Source organism: Lonchura striata, chromosome 2 (genome assembly GCF_050655825.1).
Source record: "Lonchura striata isolate lonStrDom1 chromosome 2, ASM5065582v1, whole genome shotgun sequence".
Taxonomy (NCBI): Eukaryota; Metazoa; Chordata; class Aves; order Passeriformes; family Estrildidae; genus Lonchura; species Lonchura striata.
This window is the reverse complement of record NC_140704.1, coordinates 53,815,934-53,835,151: the sequence shown is the minus strand read 5'-3', so window position 1 is coordinate 53,835,151 and position 19,218 is coordinate 53,815,934. Positions and strand designations below refer to the sequence as shown.

At 36.6% G+C, this 19,218-nt stretch overlaps 1 protein-coding gene across 4 annotated transcripts in view; it reads left to right on the top strand.

The window, feature by feature from the left end:
* The window catches only part of SUGCT (succinyl-CoA:glutarate-CoA transferase), a 392,399-nt gene that overhangs the window by 54,543 nt on the left and 318,638 nt on the right, over nt 1-19,218 (top strand). For all 4 annotated transcript variants that reach the window (XM_085570470.1, XM_031503930.3, XM_085570478.1 and 1 more), the window contains exon 9: nt 12,507-12,602. In XM_085570470.1, the coding sequence (XP_085426596.1) occupies nt 12,507-12,602 (96 nt within the window). The remainder of the gene's footprint in view (nt 1-12,506; nt 12,603-19,218) is intronic.

The window sequence follows — 19,218 nt, the reverse complement described above, 5'->3', positions numbered from 1 at the left end:
TTTAATTTAGATGACCTTTAAATAAGGGTGTAATCTTGGAAATAGAATCAAGATGTTTATTACCAGCAGATCAGATTTCAGAATCATGCTGAGTATTAGAAGGATAATGTGGGTAAATGAAAAGAAAGGGGAATGATTTAAGCAACTACTACCAGAATAAACACATTTAGTGTACCCCAAAATCTCACCTACCCCTCTAAAATCACAGAAGTTTCTGAAGTCATTCTATGAATTCATCAAACTAGGATAAAGCCTTTCAACACCTTGTGTTCCATTTTTTAATGCAAATAACAAGTAAATGGGTTGTAACTTGATGGGAGAGGTTTTAGTTTTATGTAATGGAAAATTTTAAGTTAACAAGACAGCTGATTTTTACATGCTGCTGAACCTCTGGAAATCTAATAAACCTTAATAAGTGTGGCATTTTTGGGTATGGTGATAGAACTCTAGCTAAGGTTTCAACACTGCTTTGATTACTTCAGGAAACTCTCATTAAAATTTCTTTGTAGATTAAAATTTATTTTTTAAAAAAGAGTAAAGGATGATGCTGAAACACATTTGAAATAATAACTTACTTTGGTCTAATGAGGTCCTGCTGCCAGAATTTCTCTTTATATTCAGCACAGTATTGTTTCTCTATTCATTATCTGTTGTGACTAATCAGTTAGACTGCAAACTCTTTAGAGAAGTGACATGTGATTAGGCCAAAAGTCATAACTTATTACTTAATATGTTATAGTAAAAGCTATGAAAAATATGTTCAGACTCTAGTTTAGGACTTCTAAAACAGGTATCCATTAAACTGTATAAAAGTCATAAAATAATCAAGGTTGAAAGAGACCCTTAAGATCATAAAGTCCAGTTGTCAACTCAGAACTACCCAGAACCCTTAAACCACTAAATCACATCATCCAGAGCCAGCCACCTCTTACACATCTCCAGGGATGGTGGCTCCACCCTGGGCAACCTATTCCAATGCCTGACCACCCTAATGCTGAAATTCTTTTTCCTAGTATCTGAATCTCCCCTATCTTTGCTTAAGGCCATTTCAGCTGGTCCCCTCTCTGCAGGCACAGGAGAAAAGACCAGTTCCCACCTCACTACAACCTCCTTTCAGGTTGAAAGATAGAGCAATGAGGTCCCTCCTGAGCCCTCTCTTCTTGAGAATAACAACCCCAGCTCTCTCAGCCATTCCTCATAAGACATGTTTTCCAGACCTTTCACAAACCTTGTTGCCCTTCTTTGGCCATGCTCCAGCACCTCAATATTCTTTTTAAGGTGAAAGACCCAGAACTGAACAAAGTACTCGAGGTGTGGCCTCACCAGTGCCGAGTACAGGAGGGTGATCTCTGCCCTGGTCCTGCTGGCCACCCTGTTCTTCACACAGGCCAGGATGCCATTGATCTTGGCCACCTGGGCACACTGCTGGCTCATACTGAGCACCCCCAGGCCCCTTGCTGCTGAACAGCTCTTGAGCCACTCCTCCCCAAGCTTGTAGGGTTGCATGGTCTTGCTGGGACTTGGGTACAGGACCCAGCACTTCCCTTTTGTCCTCATCATGTTGTCCTCAGCCCACTGATTGAGCTTGTTCAGATTTCCCTGCAGAGCCTTCCTACTCTTGAGCAGATCAACACTCCCACCCAGCTTAGTGTTTTCTGCAAATTTACTGAGGATGCCCTGAATCCCCAGGTCCAGATCATCAAAAAAGATGTTAAACAGGAACCAGCCCCAAAACTGAGCCCTGGGGAGCACCAGTAGTGATCCATCACCAAGTGGATTTAGTTCCATTCACCATAACACTGCAAGCCTGGCCATCCAGCCAGGTTTTTATTAATTGAGATATTCACCCATCTAGGAGATCTAGGAGGATGCTGTGGGAGACTCTGTCAAATGCTTTACTGAAGTCTAGATAGAGTACATCCACTGCCTTTCCCTCATCTACTCAGTGAGTCATTTGGTCATAGAATAAGATAAGATTCAAGCAGAATCTGCCTTTCCTAAATGCATGCTGGCTGGGCTTGATGCCCTGATTGTCCTGCATGTGCCATATAATGGCACTCAGGATGAGCTCTTCCATAACCTTGGTCAGAACTGAGGTCAGTCAGGCTGACAGAGCTATTCCCTGAATCATCCTTCAGCTACATCCTTTATATTTACTAATTTCCAGTCAGCTGGAACTGCTCCAGTTAACAAGGATTGGTGATAGAGGATTGCGAGTGATTTGACAAGTTATTTTCCTTCCTCCACTACCCTGGGGTTATTTGTAAAAATCCCTTGCCTTGCTTTGAATGAATTTGGTAGTACTAGATTTCTCTGATAAACATATTTGAAGTTATTTTTGTTCTAGTTTCCTCTGTGATAAAACATTTTGGTTTTTTTGTGATACTACTGACATACTTTTTGTAGATTGATTAAAGAATAAATTCCTTCTTCAGAGTATAATTTACAATGTTGCCACTATTTAAAAAGCATTATGTACAAGTGCCATGTTTTGACTCCAGACTTATTGGCAATACTCAAGTGAAATAGAACCTTGGACCACATTTCTCTGACTTGCATGCTGTGTAACAGCTTAGAAAATGAACTACATCTGCAATGTGAACAGCATTAAAATACTCAAAAGAGCGTTATGGGCATTGCTTAATGCTGCAGAGGCACAGAAATTATATCTTGTGAAACATCCTATTTCAAACATTTCATTCAATTGCATGGATTTGTTTCTTGTGACATCCCTGTAGTGCATTAGCACCATTAGCACCATTAAGTACTTAATGGACAGTGAATTGAGATTTTCAGTGTTAGAACTAAAGCCATTGTTGTTCTGCTGGTAATACTGTAATGAATGGGAGATTTCACTGTGATAATAGGCAGACAACATTTGCACATTTCTCACACTACCAAATAGATATGACTTATTTCTTTACATGCCTTCCAGGGTATCAAATGAAATGTCTAAAATCTACCTGTTTGCACTGATGCAGCACAAGCTGTTGAAATTACTATTATATTTTATTTTTGCATTTGTTCACTATGTGGAGAGCAAACATGGAGAGCAAAAAGATGAGTGATATAGATTGTTAGATGTATGCATATTTTCATTGTAAATGGCATTGTTCCTATCATAAGATCAAAAGTGAAAAGTGCCTTAATACAGCATGTTTTGGATGTTGACAGCTTTCCATAGATAGGCATCCTTATTACTATTTAAATAAAAAAATAATATCCTTCACAAAGGGTATATAAAATTCAGTTTGGAGCCTCTGGATACTACACAATTGCAAACAAGAATAAATATTGCTATTCTGATGCCTGTCTTCACAGGTGATTAAATTTTTATGGGCAAAATTTGTTTGTCTTTATCATATTTTTATGCTTTTTTGTTTCCATTCTCAGTCATCAAATATAGCTATTATTTTTAGAATAGAAAAGAATCATTTAGGTTGGAAAGGAACTTTAAGATCACCAAGTAATTCATCACTGCCAAGTCCACCACTAAAGCATGTCCTTAAGTGCCACATATTTTAAATACTCCCAGACCCAGCAATGCACCACTTCCCTGGGCAGCTTGGTGCAATGGCTGACAACCTTTTCTGTGAATTTTTTTTTCCTATTATCTAATCTAAACCTCCTGGGTTTAGAGGCCTTTTCCTCTTGTCCTATCACTTGTTGCCTGGGAGAAGAGACTGGCTCTCCCACTTCACTACAGCCTCCTTTCAAGAAGTGGTAGAGAGCAATAAGGGTCATCTCTGAACCTCCTTTTCTCCAGTCTGAGCAATTCAAGCTCCCACAGCTGCTTCTTATAAGACTTGTGTTCCAGATCCTTCACCAGCTTCACTGCCGTTCTCTGGACATGCTTCAGCACCTCAATATCTTTCTGGTAGTGAGGGGCTCAAAACTGAACACAGGATTTGAGGCTGCACCAGTTCTCATTATAGAGCACTGCCCTGGTCCTGTTGGACACACTGTTCCGGTAGAGGCCAGGATGCCACTGTCCTTCTTGGCCACCTGGGCACACGCTGGCTCATGTTCAGCTGCTGTCAACCAGCACCCCCAGGTCCTTTTCTGCTGGCCAGCTTTCCAGCCAGTCTGTACCCAGCCTGTAGCACTGCCTAGGGTTGTTGTGATCCTGTTGTGCAGGATCCAGCACTTCTTGTTGAACCTCATACCAGTGACTTTGGCCCATTAATTCAACCTGTCCAGGTCCCTCTGCAGAGCCTTCCTACACTCCAGCAGATCAACACTGCTGCCCAACTTAGTGATGTCTGAAAACCGACCGAGGCTGCATTCTGTTCCCTTGTCCAGTGTGTTGTTAAAGATGTTGGACAGAACTGGACCAAATCCTGAGCCCTGTGGACCTAATGACCAGCTGGGTGTAGCACCATTCACCACCACTCTAGGCCCAGCCACCTACCAAGTTTTTTTATCCAGTGAAGAGTACACCCATTCAAGCCATGAGCAGAAGACTGTGAGAAAATGTCAAAGGCTTTACTGAAGTCCAGATAGACTGTACTGATAGACAATATCTATAGCTTTTCCCTGTGGAGTTGTGTTAGTACAGGTTTTATTATGTAATGGTTTGTTCCTATGTACCCCCATGTTCCACTTGGTTTGTCCCTAGTTTTTCCGCCTTACCCCATCTGTCAATCCTTCCCTAAAGTGCCTAGTCATTCCCTTGCCCCCTCCCAGGCACCCTGTCAGTCACTCGGTATCCCTTCCCATACACCTAGAAGCTTCCATCCTGGGTGCCGGGTGATTGGACAGGGGCCTGGGGCCCCTCCCACGTCCATCCCTCATAGGGTCCCATATGTGTCACCCCATACAAGAGCCACTCCCTAGCCCACTCCCACTGGTTGACTGGTTCCCCTCCCTCTCAGTTTATAACATGCTGCAAGCACCTTGCAGGTGCTCTTGCTAGCAGGACTGTTCAAGTGTTGTTGGCCCCGGTTGGGCTGCAGTAACCTTTGGACTTAGCCTAGCAAGAGTCTCTCTTCCTTATCACGCCGCGGGATTCAGCAGCGCTTTCCGAACCCACGAAGCACCCTCCAAAGCCCTGCCGGGTCCAGCGGAGGGTGTTTCACCTGCCCCTCTCGCCCCATCGGGAAGCTAGCCGGGGCAAAAAGGGATCTGGGACAGGAGCGCGGCATTTCCCTCATCCACTTAGTGAGTTACCTTGCCATAGAAGATCAGGTTGGTCAAGTAGGACCTGCCGTTCATAAACCTATACTGTCTGGGCCTGATCTCCTTGTTGTCAGGTACATGTGGCATGATGATCCTATGACTGAACCTTTAGGTGTTCCTTCCTGTAGAATATGCAGCCTTTCTAGATTCCTTTGTCCTACAGGACTTCTTCCCAAGGCACTCTCTCAACCAATCTCCTAAACAGGCCAAAGTCTTCCCTCTGGAGTTCCAAGCTAACTGTACTCTCCTTCCTTCGGCAAGAATTAAAAATTCTATCATTTCATGGTTGCTATGCTCAAGACAGCCTTCCACCCCCACCCATAATTTCCTCTCTGTTCACAAACAACAAGTCCAGAGGGCTCTTTCCCTAGCTGGCTCTCACCAAGTGCATCAGAAAGTCATCTTTCACACAGTCCAGACTCCTAGACTATTGCCTCTTTGTTGTGTTGTATTTTCAAGACATCTAGTATGTTGAAGTCCCTCATGAGAACAAGGATAGCAACTGTGAGACTTCTGCCAGTTGCTTGTAGAATATTCGATCTTCCTTATATCCTGGTTGGGCAATCTATGAGACTGCCACTAGGATATCTGCCCTGTTAACCTTGATTCTTACCCATGAATACTTAACCCTATTCTCACCATCATTTAGCTCTAGGAAAACAATACACACAATGTATTACAGCGTTAGAGAAACCTGTATACAATAGCAGAAAAAAATCTTTGTCAGTTTAATTTTGCCTGGACTTGGTAAAGCTGTCTGAAATATAGAACACAATGCATTTAATATTTCAATGCATATATAGTCTTTCTTCAGAGAGAATAAAGTCTTAAGAAAATAATTGTAGAAATGTGCAGCTAAAGTTGTCTGTTATCAACATCTGATTTCATTTGTAAGAACACTGCCAAAGCTTTAACTGTTTTGGCTGATTTTTCCATGTCATGGAAAAGAAAAGGGATTTGTTTTCAAAGTTACTTTAAAAATGATTCATCTGTTTCCAGGATCATGTTACGGGAAAATCCACTGATAGGCTTTTTTGGTATTTTTTTCCTTTTTTTCTTTTCTTCATTAGAAACTCTGTGCCTTCAGTTTTTGGATTTTGCACCTAATTTTGGAGTTCTTTGTGTTTTTGGTATTTTTAGCCTTAATACTCACCTTAATGTTTTTTTTTTTTTAAGTAACAGTTTCCTTAGTGACATTCCTTTGTAATTATGAAGCTGAAATAGTATCTTTCTTTATGCTTTCAGAAAAAAAAAAGACTAGTATTTTATCATAATCAAGAAAATGAAATTTATTCTTTCGTTTAGAATGTGTCTTTCTTCAACTGGAGCTCATTTAAAAGAAATATATTTTTTAAGAAATATTTTTTGGTTTTCATTTTTCTCTTTAATGCTAGTGCTGTCTAAGAGCTTCTATGGTCAGGATTTTTATTTTTCGTCCTCCACCTAAAATTCATCTGAGTGTGTAGAAGTTTATTTTTTTTTTTGTTTGTTTGTTTGCCGGTTTAATTGGAGACTGAGGCGATATAGGAGTCCATTTAACATGTACTTACTCTTGAAACATACTTTTGAAATTGCAAGTCCTTAATCTGTTAGTTGCATTAGTTTTTGCTATTGTAAATGCTAATTGAATCTTAATCAGGAGTTGATCTCCATGCTATGGGAAGCATCTATTCTGGTCTTTTATAAGCTCTAAATGGCTCATTAAAAATAATTTGTAGATCACTTCTTTTTTGTTGTTTCATTTCACTGAACATAGCAGTTCCCTGTGATGCAAATGCATTGTGTTTTTGAAGATGTCTCAGTTTCTCTATGTAGTCTAAAAAGATGTTATCAGACATCATTTTCAGGCAGAAAAAGTATTTATATAACTGTGTACCTTAAAATCTCTTTGCTCATTTAATCTATTTTAACATCTGGGAATTCATATTCTAGGGAAGTTATTCAAATACATTACCTCTTATTTTCTTATTTCCTGGTTTGGAGGTTTTTATTGTTTCTGGTTCAATTAACACCTTCTAGCACATCTTTTGTGTGACTGTGATTTGCTGTGTACTATTGGTCAGGTGGCTAACTTGAATCAGCAAATCCCCCATGCTGCATGCGATTGCTGGCATGGAATTCTACACCAGCCTAAGTGTCTGGTTAGAAGGTACAAGAACAGAACTCTATAGAATACCTATCTTAAAATTCTAGTTATTTGTCATTAAAGATGTGATTTTATCTTAACAAGATTATAGTTGTGGCCAGGATTATGCCATTAATGGGTACTTCAGTGCCAGGAGTTTTCTTTTGTGAAGGGTGGATTAATGATAATTTCCTGGAATTTTTCATTAAGAGAAATCAGTGTCGCTGAGTAGAAAATCCTTTTTACGGGAGGACAGTGTTCATAACATGGCCACAGACATTGTTCAAAAATTCTCTTTAATAGTATTAAGCCTTGGCCTACATGATAGTAGTTTTACTTTTTTTAGTTAACTTTTGCAGGCCAGACCTGCTGTTTTGATGCAGGGACACCACAGATGAAGCAGTAGAATCTTGCTCATTTGTGTGCAGTGGCTTTGCTGTGTACTTGCAGATGGGAATGCCTGCCCTGCCTAAAGGTGCATGCCACTCTTGAACTGATTTTTAGCTTCTGCAGATCTCTCAACTTCGGGCTAGATGGGCAGCCCTTACAAGCCTGAATGTAAGGTGATGTTTGTTGATAGCACGTGGGAATGCTGTGGTTTCCTGCTGGACCCCTGCATGATGGGCTGCCTTGAATTGTGACAGCTCTTTTGCCTCTGCATAAGGCTGTAGTTTCTGCTGCCCAGTTAATTCTTGAAGGAGTTTGAAATGAAATTCCCTGTGTAAAAACTGATAGAACACCACCATTCATTGTGGTATAGTGCCACATCCTGAAACAGTTGGGTTGATGCTTAAGAATTGTATAATTTGTTGGAAGCCTGGGAGTTCCCTGGTAGAAGTTTTGGGTTTTGATGTGGGGTTTTTGGGTTTTTGGATAATGAAAAAATGACTCCAGGAGCAAGAGCTGAGAGTCACTTGATACTCATGTACATGGAAGCAGCTTCTATAAGGACAATAGGGAATAACTGCAAAAGCAAAATGAGTCAAACTTAAATGTTACCAGTGTAAAAATACTTATTAGGGAAAACACAAACCAGTAATTAGGTAAATACTAGCATAGGATCAGTGATTTTAAGAGACCTTTTATAGTGTGCACCAAATGTAGATTGTGGTCTTATGTTCAAATTTTTCTCATGTAAAGATTTTTTAAATATGTCCCCAGAACTATGGAAAAGGTGTAAATGGAAGATTATTGGTCTCCGTGCAACAGAAGGCCATGGAATTGTCTAGAATGATTTTTTTTTCCCTACAAAACTGTAAATTAATAATTTTGTTACTATTTCTGTAGCATAGCATAAAATAAGTTACCTATGTCAGTGTAAAATGCCTGGGTCTCAAAGTTAATAAGTCCACATGCTTGCTTTAAGAAAGAGCACACAAAGAATGAGACAGAAATAAATTTACTTGGCTTCAAGTCAAAGCATTGTTAAGATATGTGGCAAGACAGCAGACAAAATTGGAGGGAGAAGAAAGTAAAGAATATAATTAAAATGTTATTTTCTTTTTCTAGTTACCTGTCTTCTTTTGTTATTCATATACACTTGTTGTAATTGCATGTAAATGATTGATTGACTCAACAAACTCATTGTAATAAATGATGTTTGATGTGCTATGTTGGAAAAAAATCTTTTGAAATTCTGTCTCTTTTCTTTGTCTGCTGACCTTGTGGCTTTTAATATCTTGTTTCCCATCTGTCTGATTTCATCATAATCTGAGCATAACTTTTCAGACCTTAATGCAGCTCTCTTTTTGTTCTGATTTAAGTAAGTCTGTTACACAAATATGGGATTTGGCCATCAACAGTAACATTAGAAAGGAATGTTGAAATATGTGTTCCCTTTACTGATGTGAAATAAAGAAACGCTTATCTGTAGATATTTGATAATGCGTATTTACAGTGCATAGATCTGTCTCTACAAGCAAATGAATACAGAGATGTCTGTATCATTACATTACATCTGCTTTAATGTTCTAAGTTCAAAGGTTACTTTTGAGGATTATTTCTTAATTAAAGGAGAAAAGAAATGGGTCTATGAGGTTTCAGGAAAGGAGTTTTAAGTATAGATTTTAAAAATACTTAGCTGAATATGTCATACAGATGTACCCAAACTCCAGTTTGAGAGATTGATTGTATTATAAATGTTTCTACTGCAAGAAGTGTCTCTATCAGTGAGGTCCTGAGTCTTGAATTACAGGGGAGTTTTAACAAATAGGCTTACACTGTTACAAACATTTTTTCTAAAGGATATAATGTCTATGAAAATATTTATTTGGGATATCTTTTTTATGCTTGTAGTTCAGCAGTTTTCTTAACAGTTGTAAGATATAGGTAGAGCAATTCTTTGTGTTCTTTATCAATTACATAAATTGTATATGCTGAAAGGTTTTTTTGGACAGTGCCTTTTTAGTGGGACTAAATCTTTGGAAAGACCAAAGATAATGAACTGAGCCAGGAAGAGAGGAAAGGGAAAGGCATGGCAGGGGAAAGTTTCATGGGACAGTAGAAATAGAATCGTCTTTAAGTTTGCTGAACTTGTCAGAAAGTTATTATGAATATGGCAAAAGGCCACAGAGTTCACTCAATGGTGTATTTTCACATAAAACACAAAACACTGATATATTTACTTTATTTTGGTCTATATAAGCTTATTGTTTGGTGATGATACTACGACTACTGCTAATAATTAATTTTGTCTGGCTAATTTGACAGTGAATAAGGTACTCAAATCAGAGAAAGTCAGAGGAAGACAAAATCTTTATTCCTTCATGATTTATTGAAAAAATGAAAATAAGCAAACCAGTTTTATAGTCTACATAGCCATATATATTCAAGCAAGTGGTCAGTACATTGACTGAAGTGGAATTATTCTTCATATTAAGTACCACGTTGAACTGAGACCTGGATATAGTCCGAGCAACTGTTAGTTCCAACATCACCATCTTTACTAAGCTCTGATTTCCCTGCATTTTCGGTCTCTTGCTACTGAAACAAGTGTGAAGCAGGTGCTTTAGAGGTCAAATATCAATATCTAGTGAGCATTAAGTTTTAATACCTTTTTTCTTAGTGTACTCTGAACAAATGCTTTGGAGAAATCTAGATGAGTGGTTTTTTTTTCCATTACTGAAAATATTACATTCATCCCATCAAGGAAGCTGAAGCAATTTGCAACACTGTGTTAAGAAGGTATATTTTTAGGGATAAAAGTGTTTTTGTGAAGAATTCTGTTCATGAAGCTCCAATTCCAAATTCTATAGCATAGACTGTAGGAAAAAATGGATAGCATGAAATCTTGGCTCAATTACATTCAATATCAATATTTTGGGATTTCTGTTTCACTAGGTTTAAATTTACTATCGCCTTCCCAGAGTTAAGTTTGATATGGCATTTCCTGTATGGAAAATGTGGAAAGTTAAATGCATATTCCTGGTCTTTAGAAGTAAAAGCTGGTTGCAATGGATGCATCTCACCTGTCAATGAAATTTGTGTGTAATGTGTCAGCTATGTAGTGTGGCATACAAATACAGAAGAATATCTAATGGATAATATAACATCATCACTGCAGAGCCATTGGCTGTGGTAGAGAAAGTATCACTATGGAGTATGACCCCAAAGTGAAAAATGGCAGGAATGGTGGGTCAAGGCTATGTGCTACTAATAAATGACACACCCTTGTAACTCATTAACTCTCTCTATAATCATGGTGTTTCATTCTATATTGCTGAGAAAAGGTGCAGACTAGGAAAAGAATTCTTTCTAGATACGTCTAGCTCAATTTCCTTAACTACTGAGATTTTCCTGGGGATCAAAGAGCAGACATGGTTCAACATTTTAGCCAAATGAAGTGACACTGGGTTATAAAGAGCTGGACCTGAAATCCAGCTACAAAATGTTTTCCAACAGTACTCAGGAATAAAGAACTATTTCTAGTTAGTGTTTCTAGTTAGTATATGCAAATACAGTTTTTGTCAGTAGTTAGACACTTATTTATATTTTCTTAGTTTTTCTGCTGTACTAAATCACTGCATGCATGATTTACAGTTAAATATTTTCTTTAAATGTGACACATTCACATTTTCTTTTCAGAATATATGGAGAAAGAATAAGAAAAAGAAATGGCTTTTGATTCCTGGCAATTCTGATATAATTAACATATTGGAATATGAATGGTGGACTCTGAATTAATTGCATGTTTTGTTGTAGACTAGACTGATTAATAGGTATAAACAGTTTGATTATCAAAGCAAATGTCTTTCATCTAATGGGAGAAATATGAAGAAAATAATATTTTTTGGAAAAAAATTGTTCGCATGGTCTACTGTTGAGGCAGGCACTTGCACTTACTCGTGCAGATAGTTAACAGAATAACAAAAATACATTATGTCTGATGAATGAGTGATAACCTTCCATGGTAACTGGAATGCTTAATTGTGTTACTTGGCTTCAGATATCATCACACACTGTATTCCCTCCAAGAATAAAGAATAAGGAATCTGCCGTGGATTATAACAGAACCACTGATTTTCATGCATTACTGCATCACAAATTTCATTTCTTTTTTCTAAGATATAATCATACTTACAATATATATATATATATATTTATACTCTCACATTCTGATTCCTAAGTTACTATGCTGTATTTTCTTCAAAGACCATATTTTTTCAGCTATGTCTGACTAATAACTTGCTAAATCTCTCCTTATCTTCTAATGACAGATGATTTATCAAGGCCCATGACTTAATTAATATTACAGAACATGTGGGGAGCTGAAGTATTCAGAAATATTTTCCATAGCTTGGACATGTAAAATGAGAAGTATAGAAGAAAACGAAAAGATAATCTTGTAATAGAGGAAAAAGTCTTTGTGATTTAAGCATGGGATTGAGGTTCAGGAAATGGTGAGTTCTATCCCACAAATGCATCATGCTTCCCACTAGACTTCAGACAAGACACTGCTGCAGCTGACTATTCTGCAAAATATTTAGGGTAACACTCTCTTATCTCTCAGGGTAGTTTAATGCTATTTGTGTCCAGCATTACTGGTGTTACAGGGAATGTATTAATTTATATATAATGTCTAAAGGATACTTTTATGACATAAATATGTTAACTTATGTATCTAAAGCATGTAGAAAGAAATCTCGGAGAAATTGTCAATGAAGTTTCAGCTTTCCTGAATACTACACTTTTTTTCAATTTTCAGGTTGCATGTCTCACTCATGTAGCAGCTAATTACCTTAATTGCAAAATTGAAGGAAAACGCTGGGGTACTGCTCATGGAAGTATTGTTCCATATCAGGTAAGCAGAAAGCATAAGGGCTTTTTCCCCTTGGAATTCATTATTTTGTGTATTACGAGATTGAGAATCGACTTTTCCCATGATCTGTAGTCTGTAGTGTGTCTGTGTAGAGGTATGACAAGGTTCTGTTGTTTATTGTCATTTCTGTATTTCGCATATTTCTTCATCACCAGTAGATTAGTAACAGAACACTGAAATAGATCAAAGGTGTTTGCTGAAACTGGATGACTTTAAAGCTAGCATGATGGCTTGATTGGTTTTCACCTAACAGAGAAACCTTTTTTTAAGAGTTACCTGACTTCCATTTCATACCAGTTATAAACTGATATCTTTCATTTTTTTCCCTCTGAATGTTGGTGGTTTTATCTTGTGAGTCTACAATCTAAATGACCAAGATAATCTGGCAGTGTTACCTATTTGTAATTTTCTATTGATTTTGCTACAAATCACCACCTGAGTGAGACAACAGGTTGATAAAAGGAATTAAACAGAACTCAGATTTCCTCAGCAGAATTCATACTCTGCTGCATCTAATGAAGGGTTGACATTCCTTAAAATACATGACCTTCATGATATAAAAAAACACAGGGAAAAAAATCTCACTTCAAGTTTTATCTTACTTTTGACCAGTACGGTAAACTCTTCTAGTAAACAACAAATTTTGTTCTTTTCTAGCTGTTCAGTTTGTGTTCTTATATGGTGGTTAGATCTTACAGAAACTTGAGCATATATTTAATTAAAAAAAAAAAATCTATTCTTTGTTTCATATTTTTTGCCATTTCTTAAGCAGTCAAGTTTGCATCTAGCTAGGCAGAGCCTGTATTTCTTAATTTATGTCCAGAGTCCCTTAAGTCTTTAGAGGGGCAGTTTCCAGAATTTGTTTGGGAGAGCTGCACCTAAACACTGCTGAGTATATTTACCCTCTCCTTTCTTTTTGGAGAAAGGGAGGGAAATTTAGTGTATAGTCTTCCCAGAGGTTAAGATTATGGTGATAATAATTGAAAGATTTGCTGCTTGTGACCATAAAATCTGAAGCAAAAATTTTCCACTATTATGTAGAACTCTTTCACTAGCTAGTAACAGCCAGACATCCTCAGGTCTAAAACCAAAAAGATCTGGTTTTGTAAGGACTAAGTCTACTTCACCTAGGAGACTTTTTCCAATATTTGTACTACTGCACAATCAACTGTCTTGTTATGAATTAGCTACAACAAATGGCAAATTGACTGAGACCAATGGGGAGGTGTTGTGGCTCTTTCTGCAAGAGCTGGTTTAGTCCTGCAGTATTCTTGTCTGCAGTGCTACTGGTGTAGCAGTACGGGTGTGTTTTCTAGAACAAGCTCTCATGACCCAGAGTAACCAAGTATTTACACTCTGCTGTGTTTCTATGATGTGACCTTTTGGTGCAAGCCTTTGGAACTTTAGTATGTTGAAAGTATAAAACAGATCTGAAGTATCTGAAGTTTGTATAAGCAAACCCAAAAACCTGACTAAACAAAGCATTTTATCTTCATCATGTGGCATTTGGCTGAGTAACTGAAACTTGTGTTCTTTTATGTCCTTTTGGCCTTTGTTTTTACACAGTCAAAATGAAAACCATATATTGAGTATCCTTTGTTTCTGTTTTCATAGACAGCTCTTTAGGTCTAGGAAATGGTTTTAGCTGTATTTTTATTTAATCTTTATTAGTCATTGTGAAAGTAAAATTTTTTTGGAAAAATATCCTAATAAAATTATGGTTCCTGTGTTTCTGTGTGCTGTTTCTGTAGTAGGTATTAGAAGTATTGCCCCAATATTATAAACAAATTTAATCTGAATTTTCCTGTTCATAAGCCAATAATTAAAGTGGATTTTTTATGGATGGAGTTGTGTGTGTATGTGCTTATGGCCTAACATTACATCAGCTACCATTGTTGCAATTCTGATTGTAACCATAAGAATATTTTGGGTTTTAGAGGTTTTTTTTTTTTTTACTAATCTAAGCTATACTTAGATTGAAAAGTTATTAATAAACTTGACTTAACCCTCACTGTTACTATTGTACTGGTTTTACAGGTTTTCATAGAGCTCATTTGTAATACAGTAATTTGTAATATAGAACAGATCTCTGAAACCTGACTTTCATTCCTTATTCTTCTTACCGAATATGCTTGCTAAGCTAAAGACTTACACTAATCTTTATAAATTTTTTTTTGTTACAAGATATTTTATGCAAGTGCAGTACAATTTATTCAAATAATGAAAAACACATTTCAGAAAATTGAATTTCTATATATTTCAGAACAATTAGGTGGTAGAAAACTGTTGGTTGTTTTTTCACATGTCCTTTATTTTCTTTTCTTTTGCTGTATTTTGAGTGTTTATACAGGTAATAGATTATGCAGTGATACAGAGCATGCAGTCCTGTAAAAAGTGTCAGGTTATGTTAAATCATAGAGGATTGGGCAAACATGAGATCCTTTTATTAAAAAGGCATAATCAAAATAACTTACATCATTTTTCAGTGTGAGAGATGTCTGATCAGAGTCACACTAGAGCATTGATCAAAATAATAAAAAAACCCTGTTAAATGCATCCTAAAACTATACATAAAAAGTACTTTTTCTGCTTACAATTGTTACAATAAGTGTTCTATATTGAATACTATGGTAGTTTTTATTTTATTGAGCTTCACCAGAATAAATTTGTTCAAAATATCTTTGCAAATGGCTCTATTTTTTTAAATTTACAAGGTTAAATTTACCTTTGACTGTATCTTTGTAATTTCACTGATTTTCCCTATTGCTTCTTGACTGAAACACTAGCAGCATAATTTGTCTCTGTGTTCTCTAGATTGACCTTTATTACTTCTTTTGTATTTAAAAGTGTAAAAATTAAGCATTAATGGGAAGGAAGATGGGTTTTCTCCTCTCTGAAATTACTAGCATCTTTGAAAATCTGTTTTTGGTCTGGTCTGAGATGTTAAGTTGGTGTGCAAGGGTGTTCATATTCTTAAAGTTTTTCTCATGTGTTGACAATGTACTGACTTTATGACATGATCCTCTGAAATGTCTGAATTTTCAGTTCTCTCTGTTCATTACCAGAAGCCAAAGAAAAGGATGTGAACATCTTTTGAGTATGTAATGTTTCCCATGGTTCCTGTAAAACTAACTGTAAAGGTTTACCACAGATTTTCAATGGAGGTGAAATTTGCAATGTGCCACAAAGATGAAGTATTCTAGATTCTTATCAGCCAAAATCAGAAATACATTTTTTAGTCCTGAAACCTTAATTAGAAATTACCTACTTTGAGAATATCTGCTGTTTGATCAGAGCAATGTAGCTTGAATAGGTCACTCCTGTGACAGTTAATGTAATCAGATCCCAGTTTGCTTGGTTTGAAGTGTTAAAACACAAACCTTGAGTTCTGGGATGTATCTTAAATATAATTAGTACAATTTTTTAAAAAACAGTTTCTATAATGAGACACCTTGTTTAGCAACAGCTGTTCCATGATTATCCAGAGGAAATCAAGGCTTAAAAGCATCCGGTTTACATAATTGTGCTGAAAAGTAAAGTTCTTACTGTCTTTCACTTAGGGTGATAAGGTCTTCCCTCATTCTAGTGGTTTCAGTAATGTAGCTCTCTTGCCTGTACCATGCATGAGATCTGGACATTCACATTTTCATCTTTCAATTGAACCACTTGGAATTCATTCTCCTGAGAAAATCTATCTAACTGGAATGTTTTCAAGATATTTCATGTGACAGCTTGTCACCCTGCCATCAGACACCCTGGGCAACTAGGCAGAGGCAAACTTTCAGCAAAAGGTATAGAGTTGTTTCCTCTCAGACCATAATGATGGACGCCTATCTAGAAAACTGAGAATCCAAGTTCTTGCAGATATCTAATGAATATGATATTATATTTGGTCCTAAGACTCACAGGGTTTTCTCAAGTATAGTTCACTTTATTTTCAGAATGTGCAAAGGGCACAGCCATTCTAAATGGAAGTTAAAAAACATGAGACAGTAAAGAAATTACTTTAACCAATTATTTTTTTGTTGACTGATCTATGCATTGTAGTAACTCATCAGACCTAACACTAATGGTTTGTTGTTACAGCCTCGCTTAGATACTTTAAGTATCAACTTCTGCTTGTGCTAGGCATAAAATTTCCTTCATGTGAGGAAATTATCTCAGTGTCAAAGTCAGTTAAATATGTTTTGAAAATCAAAGTATAAGCTCACAAGGAAGTGAAAGGTATGAGGTATTAGGAAGATGAGCATAGTCTTAGATAAAATATCTCTGCATTATTTTTATCGTCTGCATCTCATACTTTTTGGTCATAGAGTTTCATACTGTTCAGGAGTCTTACAAAGAAAATTCCACTCATGTCACTTGTGTCTCATCACCGGAACAGAGAAATTCAATTACTGAACTGATTCATGTGGCAGAGATGCTTTTCACACAAAGGCACAATGTGCACCAATTTTTCTAACTCAGCTCAAGAGAATCTCTCAAAACTTCAGTCACTTTGTTTTTTCTTTCAGTGAAGAGGACAGCAGAATAATGTCAATCATTTAGAAATTTCAAACTGCTTATTCCATGCAAGAATGGTGATATGTACTCATTTTCTTGTCTGTCTTTATGTGGTTTTGTTGGATACTTCTGCAGTTAATGACTCTTGGAATCAAAAACAACAAAGAATAGAACTTTGATTATCTGCAAAGTTTTGTTTTGTACATGAGATTCTCCTTAAATAAATTTAAAATTGAAGAAAATATTTCTGCTCTTTATTAGCACAGTCTAGGAGAAAATGGAACTTATGCACAGGAAACACAGTAAAATGCAGATCTTTTTTGTGAGAGGGAAGTTTTAAATTCAGGCAATGCAAGATGACCCTTCTTACTCTGTGAACATTATCTACATAATACTCATCTGGACTATTTACACTACCTTGGGGCTCCATTTTCCTATATTTTTCTTCCAAGCAATGAATCATATATACCACTAAAAATGAAAATCAAATGTATTCACAGATCAACTGACTAGAAACTTTGTGTTCTCAAGTAACAAAGCATATTCTATCACACTACATGGATAATATTTCCAAAGAAGTGTTGTCCATCTTTATGATCAATGTCTTTATGATCAGTGAGGAATACCCAATACTTTAGTGGCCTTGATCTACTTACCCATAGGTTTGATTTTTAACTATCTCCTTCTTTTATGTTTTTATTTTACAAGGCACAAGAAAGAATGAAACCAGAAAATCTTGTGTCATAATGGATTCTGTAAAACAAGAAAACAAGAATATACTTTGCAGAACTTTCCCCCTTTCTTTCTTTCTCTTTGAACAATTTTCTATTTGTAGATTTTCTTACTAGATTTCTTTTCAGATGATTCCTACTGTAGTATGATGAGATTAACCACTGTGCCCTTTTCATGTAAAATTTGGTTTTATTGTGAATACAGAGGACTAGAGTTGGCACTCTGCTTGGTAAAAAGTACTGGAGTATGGATTTTTTCTTTGCCATTTTAGTAATTGAAAAATCATAGTAATCATCTGTGGCAATCTCTGTAGAAAGCTCATAAATGATGAATAATTAATTATAGTTATTCCAACCTGACAACATTATACTGATAATTTTGTGGGGATTGTCCTTCAGTGTGTTGTCAAGCCTCTCTCCTGGCAGAGAAGCTGTCTGGAAGCCAGTCTAGTAGATTTGCCTTGGGCAGTTTTAGATATGCTCCCAGTGTATGATATGAGATAGTTTTAAATTCATTCATATATATCCTCTCTTGTCAGAGACAGCACTTTAAAGAAGCTGACCTTGTATGCACACAGACAGCTTCTACCTGTACACAGGGAATATTCAGATTGAAATAACATACATTTTTAATTGAAAACCCAACACTGTTTTTTTTTTTTTTCCCTGAAGGAAATCCTCCTGCACCTTTAATTTTAAGCAATGACTGTAAGATATTTTTTAATGTCACTTATACTTTGAATTTTCAAAACAGGTATGGATAATCACAATTATTGTTAAAGAAAGATAGCTGACAATTGGGACAGTCTGATTTTTGATCTCATTCTGGGAAGGGTCACAGGCTATTCTTGTGTATGTATTTGAATATGTGTTTGTACTGACATATTTATTTACACTCATTTTAACTGTTGCTTGTCTGTGGATACATGAGAAAAACTCTAACTAGGTTGGGAGTACATGTATACACATGTTCAATGTCATTTGGTGGACATTTGTCTTTTATGCATACTGTTAATTGTTTCCTCCACATTTGCTCATTGCTGGGGTGAGGGATCTAGCTGGTATTATTTACAGCAAACATGTTACAAAGTTACTGAATATTATATATTTGTATATTCACGTAAAATTTAGTTATTGGGAAGAACAGTTTAACAGAGCCCTGATCAGTAGAGGGCTCTTCATGTTGTAGCTGGTTGGAAAGTGATGAAAGCAGGATCTGTGGGATTGTAGAGGAGATATTGACTGCAGCTGGATCACAACTTCTTCTAATCTATTTATTGGATCAAAGGCAGAAGAATGAACTTTGCTTTTTGTTTTCTTAACGTATGTTTCATACTCATTGTATTACTATAGAGTGCAGCCAC